The sequence below is a fragment of the Lepidochelys kempii genome, chromosome 6 (assembly GCF_965140285.1).
Source record: "Lepidochelys kempii isolate rLepKem1 chromosome 6, rLepKem1.hap1, whole genome shotgun sequence".
NCBI classification, from domain to species: Eukaryota; Metazoa; Chordata; order Testudines; family Cheloniidae; genus Lepidochelys; species Lepidochelys kempii.
Window position 1 is genome coordinate 5,382,107 of NC_136385.1, and position 14,331 is coordinate 5,396,437.

Below are 14,331 nucleotides of genomic sequence, written 5' to 3' on the forward strand. Positions count from 1 at the left end.
ACACAAAAAGAAAGTAAAGACCCAGGTGCATGCAATAGCCATGTCTGTCGATGAGAAATCCTCAGAAAGCATTCTGGGTGTGCGCTATCAGAAGTCGGGCTGAGTAGAAAATGGTTTTTCTGTCCAGCCAAAATGTTCAAGATTTTGAAAAACTTTCCTGTCCTGAATAGGGACAAAAAATTGAAATCTCAAAGCTGTCTGCAAATCGACAAACTGAAAAATAAATTTGTTCAGGTTTCAAAGTCATTTTGAAACCTTTTGTTTCAATTTGGACCTTATTTTTCCTTTTTTTATTTTAAGTTTTAAATTCTGTGAAGTCATTTGGAACCCAAAATACCCAAACCTTTTTACCCTAAACAATGTCAAAGGGGGACTTTTTCAAGATGTTCTACGCTCTTCCCTAGTGGGGAAGTTCATTAAAACCCACCCTTGCCCGCAAATAGTTTCAGTTTTGAGGATTTGGTGGGTTGTTTTTTTTTTTGGGGGGGGGGGTGGAATTGTCAAAAAGAAATTCCCAACCAACCGTCATGGGAAGCTTGCTTCTGCCCATTGATTTCACCTTCAGCCTAAATGATTCCCACTGCAGCCTAAAGATGAAATGAAGGGATAGAAGAGCAGCTGCTGTGGGTGTAATCCACCATGATTAAACAGTGCAGGCCTTTATCACCCTCTAGTGGCTGGGTGAAGTAAAAGGTTTATGAGCGAAAATGTTTTTGCTCAGATATTCGTGTCTCAGGCTGTGAGATCCAAAGGTCCTAGAATTAGTGACCCGTGATCCACGTCTGGTGTTACAGTGGATTGACCCCAGCTAAGACTGTGGTCCTGAAAACTCAATATCTTACAGAACTTTGTTCAGGCTGCAGCCACATCCCGGGGGTGGGAGCAGAACCCTCGACCCTCTGTCGATGAAAGTGTCCCTGAGCCACAATTTCAAAGATAGATGAGTAGAGGCCATCAGACCCAACAGCGTAGACCTGGGAGATCCAGGGATGACACCTGCCAGGAGGACAGGGCACCTGCTGGGGATGAGACTGAATGAGATGTGACAGAATTGGGGGGGGGGCTCCCCGCGGCTTTGCTGGGACCGCTGATTCCTCGCCGGTGTGGGCACCTCTGGGGATCTCCCTTTCCTGGGAGCCCTGGAGATCTGGGACCCTCGGCTCTTCCCCTGGCTCCATGCGGGAGATTATGGGCCCGTCAGGGAATCCGGCTGGTGGGGAAGGAAACAGGCGAGGGAGAGGGCGCTTGGTGAAATCTCCCCTGAGGGCTCGGTACAGAGACCGTGCCCTGATTTTAACCCCAGCCCCGTTCTCTGTAGTGGAGGGATGTTGGATCTAAGCAGGGGGAAATGTTCAAGGGGTCCCCTGGAGGCAGTGAGATTTCTGGGGGGAGGGGCAGTGCCCCTTGCAGGGAACAAAGGGAATAGAAACAGGGAATAAAAGCCAGGAGTCCTGACTCCCAGCCTCGGCTCTCACCCTTTACACCCCCACCCCCTCCCCACCCGGAGCAGAACCCCGGCGTCCTGACTCCCAGCCTCTGCGGTAACCCACGACAGCCCCCAACACAGCGATAGAACCCAGGAGTCCTGCTGACTCCCCCTGCTCAAACCCACTGGATCCCCCTGGTCCTGAATCTCACCCATTCAACCCCGCTCACCCAGAGCTGGGGTTAGAACCCAGGAGTCCTGATTCCCTGCTCCCCCCCCCCCCCAGGTAAACTAGCACCCTCCCGCTCCCCGCCCGCCCGGAGGCTGCTAACTGGGGGGGGGGGGCCCGCAGGGCATTGGGCTAAGGATTCCCCGGGATGATGGGATCCAAAGTGGGAGCCTCTGGGCTGGGTGTCCCCGGGAAATCCTTCCTCTGGGCACCCGGGCGCCTCCGGAGACTCCAGCCCGGCTAGCCCAGCAGCGCAGCGCCCCCAGCCCCCTGCCCCCACGCCGCGGCTGGCTCCGGGTGCAGGGGGGCCCGGGGCACGGAGCCGATCTGTCCCGGGCGGCGCTGGAGCCGGAGCTAGTCTGCGGCAGGAACCAGCAGCGGCTGGGATGTTTCCCCAGGGATGGTGTTTATAACGGTGCTGATTGCCCGGACTCCTGGGTCCTCAGGGGAGAGGCCAGACGGGAGGGAGCGCTGTGCTCGTCTAGCCTGCCCTGCTGTAGGAGCCAGGCTCCTAGGGCTGCCCCCCAGGGACAGAGGCGGGCTGGGCCCCCGGTGTGTCCCGGCCGGGGAGCAGATGCGGAGGAAGGGAGCGGAGAGGAAGATCGGCAGAGCAGGAGGCAGGGAGAGTGAGGAGGAGAGGGGAGAAGGACCCCCCCCACCCCCAGCAGGAGACCCAGACAGCCGGGGGGGGGATGGCAGCCCCGGTAGGAAACAGTCCCTGAGCTCTGCCCTTGGGCGCTACTGTAACAAACCCGGTTAATAAGAAGTATGTAGTGGGGTTAGAAATGTTCCCTAACCCTACTGGGGAATCAGAACCGATCTTCGGGCGGGGGGGGGCGGCTAATTCGGAGCAGGGGGACAGTGGGAAATGGGGCACAAGGCCTTTCCCCTCTAGGGGGCGCCGACTCTGGTCCAGCCCCAGGGCAGGGGGACTGGCTGGCTCAAGGGGGATGGGGAAGGGGGTCTTTCCCCTCTAGGGGGCGCCGGCTCTGGTCCAGCCCCAGGGCAGGGGGACTGGCTGGCTCAAGGGGGATGGGGAAGGGGGCCTTTCCCCTCTAGGGGGCGCCGGCTCTGGTCCAGCCCCAGGGCAGGGGGACTGGCTGGCTCAGGGCAGGGGGGACGGGATAGATCCGGTTGGGGACTATCCATGGTCGCTGCAGTGGCATTTGGGGAGTTACACAATGGAGAATGTGAACAGCGTTGTTTTCACTGTCTGCCCTGGAATCACTCGCCAGGTGCCGGTGGGGTTCGAGGAGGTGGCCGTGTGTTTCTCCCGGGAGGAGTGGGGGCTCCTGGACGAAGGGCAGAGGCAGCTCTACAGGGACGTCATGCAGGAGAACTACCAGGCTCTCATCTCACTGGGTGAGCCGGCACTGCCCCTGCTCCCTGGGGATTTGGGGGGGCTTATGCACCCAGGGAGGCTTCAGCTCATGACTCTTCCCGAGCCCTATAGATTTCTGGGGGAGTGGCCCCTGAAGCCCCCAGACCTCCACCTCTGACCACTGGGATGTATTGTATTTATATGGCTCTAGCACCTCTGAGCCTCAGCCACGGCACTGTGCTGGGTGCTGTATATTATATATTAAGTGTATTATGGTAATCCCTAGGAACCCCAGTCATGGGCCAGGACCGCATTTTGCTGGGCACTGTACATTATTTATTAGGTGTATTACAGTAATGCCTAAGAAACCCAGTCATGGGCCCAGGCCCCCACTGTGCTCGGTGCTGCACAGACCCAGAGCAGAGACAATCCGTGCCCCATGGAGCATAATGCAGAGCCCTGTCTCCCTCACAGGGGGCACAGCCCACCTGCCCACAGGCATCTCCCTGCCCCCAAAGGGTCCCTGTGAACTTTCCCCCTCCACTCTGATCCCGTGTCCCCCCACAGAGAGCGGGGCTGGGATTAAAATCAGGGTGAATTCTCTGCACCGAGCCCTTGGGGGAGATTTCAGCGAGCCCCGTCTCGCCTGTTTCCTTCCCCCGAGCAGGATTCCCTGTCCCCGACCTGGCTGTGATCTCCTGGATGGAGCGAGGGGAAGAGCCGAGGGTCCCGGCTTTCCAGGGCTCTGAGGAAAGGGAGATCACCCTCACAGGTGAGGAATGAGGGACACCGGCTTGGAGTGAAGGGGGAAGCTGGGGTTCCAGCCAAGCCAGCGGGAGCCCCCCACTTCTGTCTCCCCTCACTCAGTGTCATCCCCAGCAGGTCTGTGTCCTCACGGCAGGTGTCACTCCTGGATCCCACCCCTGGCAAGAGCCCTTCCCTCCCCCAGCCTTTCTCTGAGGGCTTAGCTGGGATGTTGGGGCAGCCCCGAGGAAGGGTTTTGGGGGGATTTGCTTCCTGCCCATCAGGTTTTCTGCTCAGTGACAAACCCTTTTGCTGACCCCTCTCTCACTGGCGCAGGGAACGAGTCCCGGCTGTATTCTCTTGAGGAATTACTCCGTGAAATTTTCTCAATGTGTTCCTTGAAGGACATCAAACTCCATGATCATGTTATGGTCCCCTTCTGGCCTGGAGTCAGTGGGGCCAGATCCCTGGAGGGTGTAAATCAGTGTTGCTCTGCTGGAGTCCGTGGGGCCAGATCCCCGGAGGGTGTAAATCAGCAGTGCTCCCCTGGAGTCGGTAATGGGGCTCTGCCCATTTACACCTTCATCTCTGAATCTCTCTTCCTTTCCCAGGAGGCGAGAGGCGCTGGAGGCAGAGCCAGGAGAATCCCATCCAGGGAAGCCTCAAGAGGCTGCAGCCCCAGCAGACCTTCCCAGGGATAGCCCGGAAGTGGGCCATGCAGAACCCCAGCCAGGGCAGGGCTTGGGGGAGCCAGCCCGGGGCACCCCCGCCTGGCAGATCTGCTACATCCAGCCGCCAGGAGCGAGGCTTCGGCTGGCTACTGGGCATCCTCTTCGAGCCCTCGGCCGCGGCGAGGCCGCCTCGGCCCAGGGACCACGGGAGGGCCCCTGAGCGCAGCAAGGGCTCCGGGAGGCCCGACGGCTGCACCGAGTGCGACAAGAGCTTCCGGCAGAAGCCGCACTTGGCCACCCACCTGCGCACCCGCACGAGCCAGCGGCCCTACCTGTGCGCTGCCTTCGGCCAGAGCTCCAACCGGATCGAGCACCGGCGTGCCCGCACTGGCGAGACCCCCGTCCGCGGCCTCGACGGCGGGAAAGGCGTCTGCCTCTCCGCTCCAACCTGGCGCAGCCCCGGCGCTCCATGCGGGGGAGCGGCCCTACCTCCACGCCCGGTGCGGGAGGAGCTTCTGCCGCAAGCACCGGCTGACCCGGCACCACCAGGGACACACCGAGGAGGAGGCTGCTGCAGTGCTCCCCCATGGGGGCCGCCCCGGCCGTAGAGATCAGGGCTGCACCATGCGCTGGGGGTGGGATGCTGCCATTCCCGGGTTGGGTATTGCCTCCAATGTGATGCTGGAGCGCCAGGGCCGGGCCCTCTGCTGCAGTGGGGTCCCGCGGAGGCTTCTGCAAAGCTCCAGGGAAAGTCACTGGCTGCAGGCAGCAAAATGTGTTGTGATTGGTTGATGATAATTAGACGGGGCTGCCACCACCTCTTGGCCACCAAAAGACTGTCAGACAAGCTTAAAGAGAAACCTTACAGCGCAAAGGAAAGGGAATAAGGGGGACTGTAAAAAATAAAAGCCTTACTTAAGACTTTACTTTTCACAGCCTTCACTGGTTTTCCTTCTTTTTGTGTATCTTTAATGCGAGTGTGGAAGAAAACAATGTCCTCACTCTGACTTGGAAGCAACAAGCCAGAGGCAGCTTTATTATGAGCAGTTGCATAGGAGAATACAGATGGGCAGGGATTCCTCTCCCTGGGCAGGTCTCCGTTAGATAAACAATTAGGACAAGCATTTGTACCTTTTGTTACCAACAATAATGCTCAACAACCGCATCCTGTTTATACATATTCCTTCTGACGTCTTCCTTTTCTTAGCAGTGTGTATTCCATTCTTATCTAACACAAGGTCGAAAAACAGCATCTCTTACCGGTTTTCTTGTTCCACTCGCCCAGGGCCTGCCTGAAATCTCACGTTATTAGAGCTAGTGTTAGCCTGACTCGTAACTTTATTCCTAGAAGTCAAGATATCTGCGTTCAAATTCCCTTTATCCTTTTCTCTACTTCCACACTAGGATAAAGAGATTTGGTTATTGTTACTATGGGATTAAGTCAGCAGTAATTTGACATGAAAGCCCAGACCACTTTCAACTCTTTAGTGTTGAATGAGGGGTTTAATCTTACCCCTTGTTGGACCTGGAGCCCCCCTTTCTGGACCTGGGGCCCCTCTTTTCAGCACAAGAAGGGCCCTGAGTGAAACTGGGATCACTAGACACTACTGGAATAAACTGTAAGGATTCATAGACTGTAAGGGACCATTAGATCATCTCCTCTGATCTCCTGTATAACACAAGCCATACAATTTTCGTGAATTAATCCCTGTTTGAACTAGAGCAGATCTTTTAGAAAAACTTCCAATCTGGATTTAAAAATTGCCAGGAATCGAGAATCCACCACAGCCGTTGGTAAATTGTTCCACTGGTTAATTCCCCTCACCGTTAAAAATTTGCAAGGCACTGATGTCTTGGTAAAACTGATTATTTTAATAACTAATAATCCCAGGAAATCCAGAGTTAAGAGGAATGAGGGACACCGGCTCGGAGTGAAGGGGGAAGCTGGGGTCCCAGCCAAGCCAGCGGGAGCCCCTCACTTCTGTCTCCCCTCACTCAGTGTCATCCCCAGCAGGTCTCTGGAGAAATATTGGCACTTCCCTATCTTGTGCATATTCATTGCAACAGGGCATCTCATCCCAGAGAAGGGAGAAAATGCTCCCTCTCTGAGCACCTACAGAAACCTCCCCCTGTCTTTGGGATCCGATCACCAATGAGTGCCTGTTCTGATGATGTAATCCTTTGGGGTGGAGTGGCTCTGGATAAGAATGCCTTTGCCTTCCTTCGACCATTTTCAACCGAGCTCAGTGGAATTATTTCTGTTAAATAAACACAGTCGTTGAGATCATTAAATATTAGCAGGCAACTGTATAGCACGATCGAAAGGCTGGGAGCTGAGAGGAGGTGAATTCCAACAGGAAATAAAGGTCTGATTTTTAACACTCAAGGGGATTAACCGTAATTTATCTGGGAATGTGGTGGATTCTTTTATCACTCAAAATCAAGATTGGACATTTCTCTTCAAACGATCTAGCTCCACCAGCAGTTATGAGATGGATGCAGGAGCTACTAAGAGAAATGTTCGGGCCTGTGTTAGCAGGTCAGATTAAGATGATCCTAATGGCCCTTTCTTGCCTTAAAATGTATTAATCTATTATTACTCCACACACAGTAAACATACCTGAGTGTGGGATCTGACATGGCTGAACTGGCCTAATTAGAAGAGACTCTCCACGACCTCATATCTTTTTCCACATTTGGGCAAAGTGAGTCAAAAACACAACAGGTCAGAATCCACCACTCACCCCCGTGGGGGCATTTTAGATTCGCTTTGCAACAGGAATAAGTCGCAACACAACGTACAGGGCAGGAGGGATTCATGCCGGCTGCATGCTTTCCTTTTTGCATTTCATGTAGGTGAGGCAATGAATCGGGTCCAGTCAATTTCCTTTTTGTTTCTAATCCATTTCACTTCCAGGCTCTGACATAATGCTGCAATCTCTGGGTTGCAAACAATGCAAGTTTAACAAAGCTTCCCCCGCTCACTTATCAGCAGGATTGGAAGCTAGGCCTTTAAAGTCCACAGCATGGGCCTCTACTGCTTGAGATAAAGGAGTATTAGCATGCAGCTGTAGAAGGCTGTTATCTTCCATGTGGACCAGCCACAAGAGGCAGAGAAAACTATAAAAGGTGCATTTTCTTATTTTTTTTAAAAAGCAGGCATTAAACAAAAATTCCCTGCCCCTGTTCCTATAACCCCAGACATTATTAAAATCAGGTCATTTTTTACAAGAGAGAACCCAGGGGTCCTGGCTCCCAGCCCCCACTCCCCTCACAGAGCTGGGGCGAGAACCCGGGGGTCCGGGCTCCCCTCGCAGAGCTGGGGAGAGAACCCGGGGGTCCGGGCTCCCCTCGCAGAGCTGGGGAGAGAACCCGGGGCTCCGGGCTCCCAGCCCCCACTCCCCTCGCAGAGCTGGGGCGAGAACCCGGGGGTCCGGGCTCCCAGCCCCCACTCCCCTCGCAGAGCTGGGGCGAGAACCCGGGGGTCCGGGCTCCCAGCCCCCACTCCCCTCGCAGAGCTGGGGCGAGAACCCAGGAGTCCGGGCTCCCCTCGCAGAGCTGGGGCGAGAACCCGGGGGTCCGGGCTCCCCTCGCAGAGCTGGGGAGAGAACCCAGGAGTCCGGGCTCCCCTCGCAGAGCTGGGGAGAGAACCCAGGAGTCCGGGCTCCCCTCGCAGAGCTGGGGCGAGAACCCAGGAGTCCGGGCTCCCCTCGCAGAGCTGGGGAGAGAACCCAGGAGTCCGGGCTCCCCTCGCAGAGCTGGGGAGAGAACCCAGGAGTCCGGGCTCCCCTCGCAGAGCTGGGGCGAGAACCCAGGAGTCCGGGCTCCCAGCCCCCACTCCCCTCGCAGAGCTGGGGCGAGAACCCGGGGGTCCGGGCTCCCCTCGCAGAGCTGGGGCGAGAACCCAGGAGTCCGGGCTCCCAGCCCCCACTCCCCTCGCAGAGCTGGGGAGAGAACCCGGGGGTCCGGGCTCCCCTCGCAGAGCTGGGGCGAGAACCCGGGGGTCCGGGCTCCCCTCGCAGAGCTGGGGCGAGAACCCGGGGGTCCGGGCTCGTTCCCGGGCAGCAGGAACGGTGGGGCCGGGAAGATTTCCTGGGGACCGGGTTGCCGGCGCACCGCATCCTGTCCCCGCTGAGCTGCGGCTGGCAGCCGGGTGAGCGGCTCCTCGGCCCGGACCCCGGCGGACGGAGCTTCTGCCCCTCCGGGCAGGGGTTCGCCTCCGTCGGGAGTCCCGCAGGCGGAGCCCTGTGCCCCGGATGGGGGGTAGAGAGCAGCTGAGCTGCAGGGATGTGGCTTTTAAATAACCCCGAGCACCGCCAAAGGGAGGGGGTGGGGTCGGGGGGGTACAGGAGGGGGAGGGCTGGGAGCCAGGACTCCTGGGTTCTCTCCCCAGCTCTGGGAGGGGAGTAGGGTCGGGGGGGGGGGGTACAGGAGGGGGAGGGCTGGGAGCCAGGACTCCTGGGTTCTCTCCCCAGCTCTGGGAGGGGAGTAGGGTCTGGGGGGGCTACAGGAGAGGGTGGGCTGGGAGCCAGGACTCCTGGGTTCTCTGCCCAGCTCTGGGAGGGGAGTAGGGTCGGGGGGGTACAGGAGGGGGAGGGCTGGGAGCCAGGACTCCTGGGTTCTCTCCCCAGCTCTGGGAGGGGAGTAGGGTCGGGGGGGGGGTACAGGAGGGGGAGGGCTGGGAGCCAGGACTCCTGGGTTCTCTCCCCAGCTCTGGGAGGGGAGTAGGGTCTGGGGGGGCTACAGGAGAGGGTGGGCTGGGAGCCAGGACTCCTGGGTTCTCTGCCCAGCTCTGGGAGGGGAGTAGGGTTTGGGGGAATACAGGAGGGGGAGGGCTGGGAGCCAGGACTCCTGGGTTCTCTGCCCAGCTCTGGGAGGGGAGTAGGGTTTGGGGGAATACAGGAGGGGGAGGGCTGGGAGCCAGGACTCCTGGGTTCTCTCCCCAGCTCTGGGAGGAGAGTAGGGTTTGGGGGAATACAGGAGAGGGTGGGCTGGGAGCCAGGACTCCTGGGTTCTCTCCCCAGCTCTGGGAGGGGAGTAGGGTCTGGGGGGTTACAGCAGGGGGAGGGTTGGGAGGTAGGTACAGCAGGACTCCTCTGTCATTATGGCTTGATCACTGCTTCTCTATGGAAGAGCCCAAAAGTGCCCTTGTGAAATGTCACCTCCGCTTGGATCTGCCCCCACCTGTGTGCACAGAACAGGGCCAGGTTTACAATCAGGCAGCAGCCTTTTCTACTGAGCCCTCAGGGGAGATGTAACAAACTCACCCATTTCCTTCCCTGCCAGCAGGATTCCCCATCCCTGCCGTGATCACCGAGATGCAGGGAGAGGAAGAGCCATGTGTCCCGGATCTCCGGGGTGCTTGAGGAACAGGAGAGCCTGAAAGGTGTCCACAAAGGTGAGCAATGAGTGACACTGGTTCCAAGAGTGGCCAGGAGTGAAGAGAACAGCTGGGGTCCCAGCAAAGCCACCGGGAGCCCCCCAGTTCTGTCTCGTCACACTCAGTATCATCCCCAGCAGATGTCCTGTCCTCATGGCAGGTGCCATTCCTGGCTCCCAGCCTGGCAGGAGCCCTCCCCTCCCCCAGCCTTTCTCTGAGGGCTCAGCTGGGCTATTGGGGCAGAACCAGCCTGTCCTCTCCTTACTGGGAAAGTGTTTAGGGGAATTGACTTCCCGCTCCTCAGGTGACAAACCCCTGCTCAGTGACAAACCCCTTTGCCACCCCCGGGGAGTTTATCAACTGAGCAGACCAACTTTCTGACCCAACAAACAGGAACACCCTTGCCCCGCCCCTTTTCGGAGGCCCTGCCCCTTCTCCGAAATCCCACCCTGCTCCCTCCACCCTCACGCACGTGCTCATTTTCACCACACCAGCGAGGGTCCCTTTTCGACCAGGTGTTTGGTTGAAAGCTGGACACCTGGCAACCCCAGGGAATGAGCCCTGGCTAGATTCTCTCTCTCCCTGCAGGTGGCAGGATGGATGAGGAGAGTCCCCGGCAGCATGGGCCAGTGGGAGCAGATCCAGATGGGGCATCACCTGATGAGGATGTTTCCATGGGAGAAGATCCACATGGGACGCTGCCTGGTGGGAACGAGTCCATAGAAGAAAACCCAGATGGGGTAATGTCTGATCGGAATGAGTCCGTAGAAGAGGACCCAGATGGGGCGTTGTCTGATGAGACTTTATCCCAGGTTCCAGCCCTGCGGCGAACCTCCGAGCGCTCTCCTGGCTCACCAACCCCTTCAGCCCTGGAATCTCAGTGGGAAAAGCCCCCAGGGCTGCCTCTCCCATTGGCACCCACCCAGCCCAGACGAGCCCCCAGGAAGCCCCCTTGCCGCGAGGCCCCCCCGACCATCTGCAGCGAGTGCGGGAAGAGCTTCACCCGGAGCTCCCTGCTGGCCCAGCATCAGCGGGTGCACACGGGGGAGCGCCCCTACCAGTGCACCGAGTGCGGGAAAAGCTTCAGCCGCAGCTCCACCCTCATCCAGCACTGGAGGACCCACACCGGGGAGCGGCCCAACACGTGCCCCGAGTGCGGGAAGGGCTTCAGCCAGCGCTCCGACCTGGTGAAGCACCAGCGCGTCCACACCGGGGAGCGCCCCTACCAGTGCCCCGACTGCGGTCAGAGCTTCAGCCGCAGCTCGGACCTCATCAAGCACCAGCGCGTCCACACCGGGGAGCGGCCCTACATCTGCCCCGACTGCGGGAAGGGCTTCAGCCGCAGCTCCGACCTCTTCCAGCACCAGCGCACCCAGCGCGGCGAGAAGCCCTACCAGTGCCCCGAGTGCGGGAAGAAGTTCAGCCGCAGCTCCAACCTCATCCGCCACCAGCGCACCCACACGGGCGAGCGGCCCTACGTCTGCCCCGACTGCGGGCGCAGCTTCTCCCAGAACGCCCACTACACGGACCACCAGCGGAGCCACCGCCGTGAGAAACCCTTCCACTGCACCCAGTGCGGCAAGGACTTCGGGCGCAGCTCCACCCTGGTCAAACACTGGCGCACACACACCAGGGAGACGCTGTGAGCCTGGGGCAGAGGGAGGGGCCTTCAGCTCCCCAGTCACGGACCAGGAATCCCAACGTGGCCTCCTGGGGAACTTGACCCAGTATCTCCCTCGGGGTCAGCTTGGATTGGTGGTGCCACTAGTCACGGCTGGTCCCTTGGAGGATTTCATACAGTGTGTTGTCCAGGGTCAGCCTGATTAACAGTGTTGCGAGTAGAGTCCTTGATGCTCTTCTCCTGGAGGATTTGAAACAATGTCTCCTGCAGGGTCCATCTGATTCCGTGTTTCCAGTGGGGTCACCCCCCCCCCCCCTTACCTGGCACATTTGATACAATGTTTCCAGCAGGGTCATTTCTCCTTTCCCGAAATAATTTGATTCAATGTTTCCAAGAGAGTCGATTCTTCCCTGGAGGTGCCTAGGCCAGGGTCCGCTTGATGCAGTGTCTGCACTGAGATCCAGTCTCTTTCCTTGGGTGCATTGATACGTTGTCTCCAATAGAGTCACTGAACTTGGTACAATGTTTCCACTGTTGTCAATTCTTCTGTCCCGGTTGATTTGATACAACTGTATCCAAGAGTGCCAGTTTTTCCCAGGTGGTATCTAGACTAAGGTCAGTGTCATACAGTGTCTCCACTCAGGTCCATCCTAACGACTTTGGGTGAGTTGATACATTGCCTCAAATAGAGTCAACTCTCTTCTCCCAGGGCAGTTTGATTCTAGGGTGACCAATACTCCCCTTGAGGGCGGGATACAATGGTCAGATCCTCAGATGGTGTGAATTGGCATGGTTCCATTGCAGTGAATGGAGTTCTAGTGAGATACAGCAGGTGAGGATTCACCCCAATGTCTCCATCATTAGCTCTTCTTTCTAGGGGCATTGAAGCCAGGAACCTGATCCTGCTCTCACTTACATGGCCATTTTACATCAGTGTAATTCGACTGACGTCAGTGAGGTCACTCCAGATTTACACCAGGGTCACTGAGATCAGAATCCAGCTGTAACTCATCTTCCATGGATGACAGCGGGGTCATTCCAGATTCATACGAGGGCCATTGAGATCAGACCATGCCTTGATTTCATTAACATCAGTAGGTCCCTCTGGATTTACACTGAGGTCTCTGAGATCAGAATCCAGCCCTAACTGCCTTAACTTCAGTGTGGGGAGATGGTCATGGGGGAAGATGGTCGCTCCAGCTTTACACCACCATTAACTAGAGAGGAATCCTGCATCAATTCTGGTTTCCTGGAAGGCTTGAGGCTGTTTCTGGACTTTTGCAAACCTGTCCATAGATGACTGGGTATTTTTACCTTGCAGAATAAGTAAGTGGGTTAGGAAATTCGACAATGAGGATTGAAAAGGGGAGGAAATACAGAAGCAGCAGGTATTCTGTAGGAGGTGTTCTGTTTATTTCTCGGGGAACATGTAGGTGGGGGCAGGGGGAAGGGAGGAAGGAACCAGAAGCCGAGGCAACCCCTAAAGGGATCTATGGTTTCACGGACAATTGGTGGAATATAAAGAGTAGGGTCCTACCACATCCATGCCACATCATGGACCACGAAATCTGGTCTCCCCTCTGAAATCTGGTATTTTATTTACTTTTATCTTGTACTATAAAAGTACCCTATATGGTAAAAGTACACAGAATTTCTCAAACTGCAGGTCCTGATCCAAAAAGGGGGTCGCAAGTCTGTTGTGTGTGTGTGTGGGGGGGGGGGTCACAGTATTGCCACCCTTCTGCGCTTCTGCTGGCCAGCTCTGAAGGCAGCACAGAAGTAAAGGTGGCAATACCGTGACCCCCCTACAATAGCCTTGCAACCCCCTCTTGGACTGGGACCCCAGTTTGAGAAATGCTGAGTCTTAAGGGCTTCGTGTGTTTCTTTTGCCATTTTCAAATACGTATTCATGTTTCGTTACAGCACCGTGAAATTCAAGATTTCAATATCTGAAACTGTGACAGTCAAGATTTTTAAAATCCTGTGGCTGTGAAATTTGCAAGAATGGACCGTGAATTTGGTAGGGCCCTAATAAAGAGATGTCTAAATGCTCCTTGGAGTAGGGGGAGGTGCAGTGCCTCAAGTCAGGTTAATTTCCCCCTTTACCCCTTGCTCTGCAAGAATCATTAATGCACAGTCCCCTTCAGATCCAGCTTTAGAAGGGAGGTCCAAGCAATCCCATTTCAAAAGCTGATCTCACTTTCCTTATGGGCTCTGACTGGGTGATTCAATGGAGTGTCTGTGTTATCTAGGGCCATCTGCGACTTGCCTGAAATGTTGGGGCCCTTTGTCTGACTTATCTTTGGGCAACTGAATTTGGGGACTTCCGGTTCAGAACAAAATGCTTGCTTGTGCTGTATATTAGAGGAAATAGACTCATAAGTCTTTGCTCAGCTCTAGCCACAAGAGGGTGGTATAAACCCACATTGTGCGATCCACCCGCCTTTTGTGTCTTGGCATTTCACCTGCTTGTGGTAGAATTACCCACAAACCACACATCTCTGTCTGTGTCCCAAGCAGCGAACACGGGTCATATTTGTCTGTATTAAATTTCCAGCGTAACTGCCTTTCATGTGTCTAAGAATGAGGGGGGGGGTGTTGTTTGTTTTGCTCTATTTTTGTTTGTGCATGTTTCCCATTGGTCAACTTTAAATGCTTTTTGAAAAACATGATGTTTAATCAGCCATTGGAACTCCCTGCCACATGATATAATGGAGGCTGAGACTTCGGTAGGATTGAGGGAAAAGGATTTATATGGAACATGAGCATCTCTACTAGACCAGTGGTTTTCAACCCGTGGTCAGTCCGCAAACTATTTCTAAGGGGTCAGTGAAAGCTTGTTACCATAAAACGGTAGTTTTCAGTCTGTGGTCTGCGGACCCCTGGGGGTCTGCAGACTACTTCTAAGATTTTCAAAGGAGTCCATATCTCCATATGAA

The 14,331-nt window shown here is 56.2% G+C and overlaps 1 protein-coding gene across 1 annotated transcript; it reads left to right on the plus strand.

Annotated features, from left to right (window-relative positions):
• The first annotated feature begins 1,871 nt into the window (after positions 1 to 1,871).
• LOC140912709 (uncharacterized) lies at positions 1,872 to 11,915 on the plus strand. Its single transcript, XM_078853044.1, has 6 exons — positions 1,872 to 2,070; positions 2,891 to 3,017; positions 3,644 to 3,748; positions 4,332 to 4,997; positions 9,703 to 9,789; positions 10,360 to 11,915. Exons 1-6 carry the CDS (start codon positions 2,056 to 2,058, stop codon positions 11,415 to 11,417), a joined length of 2,058 nt encoding a protein of 685 aa, XP_078709170.1. The 5' UTR covers positions 1,872 to 2,055; the 3' UTR covers positions 11,418 to 11,915.
• Positions 11,916 to 14,331: the final 2,416 nt, after the last annotated feature.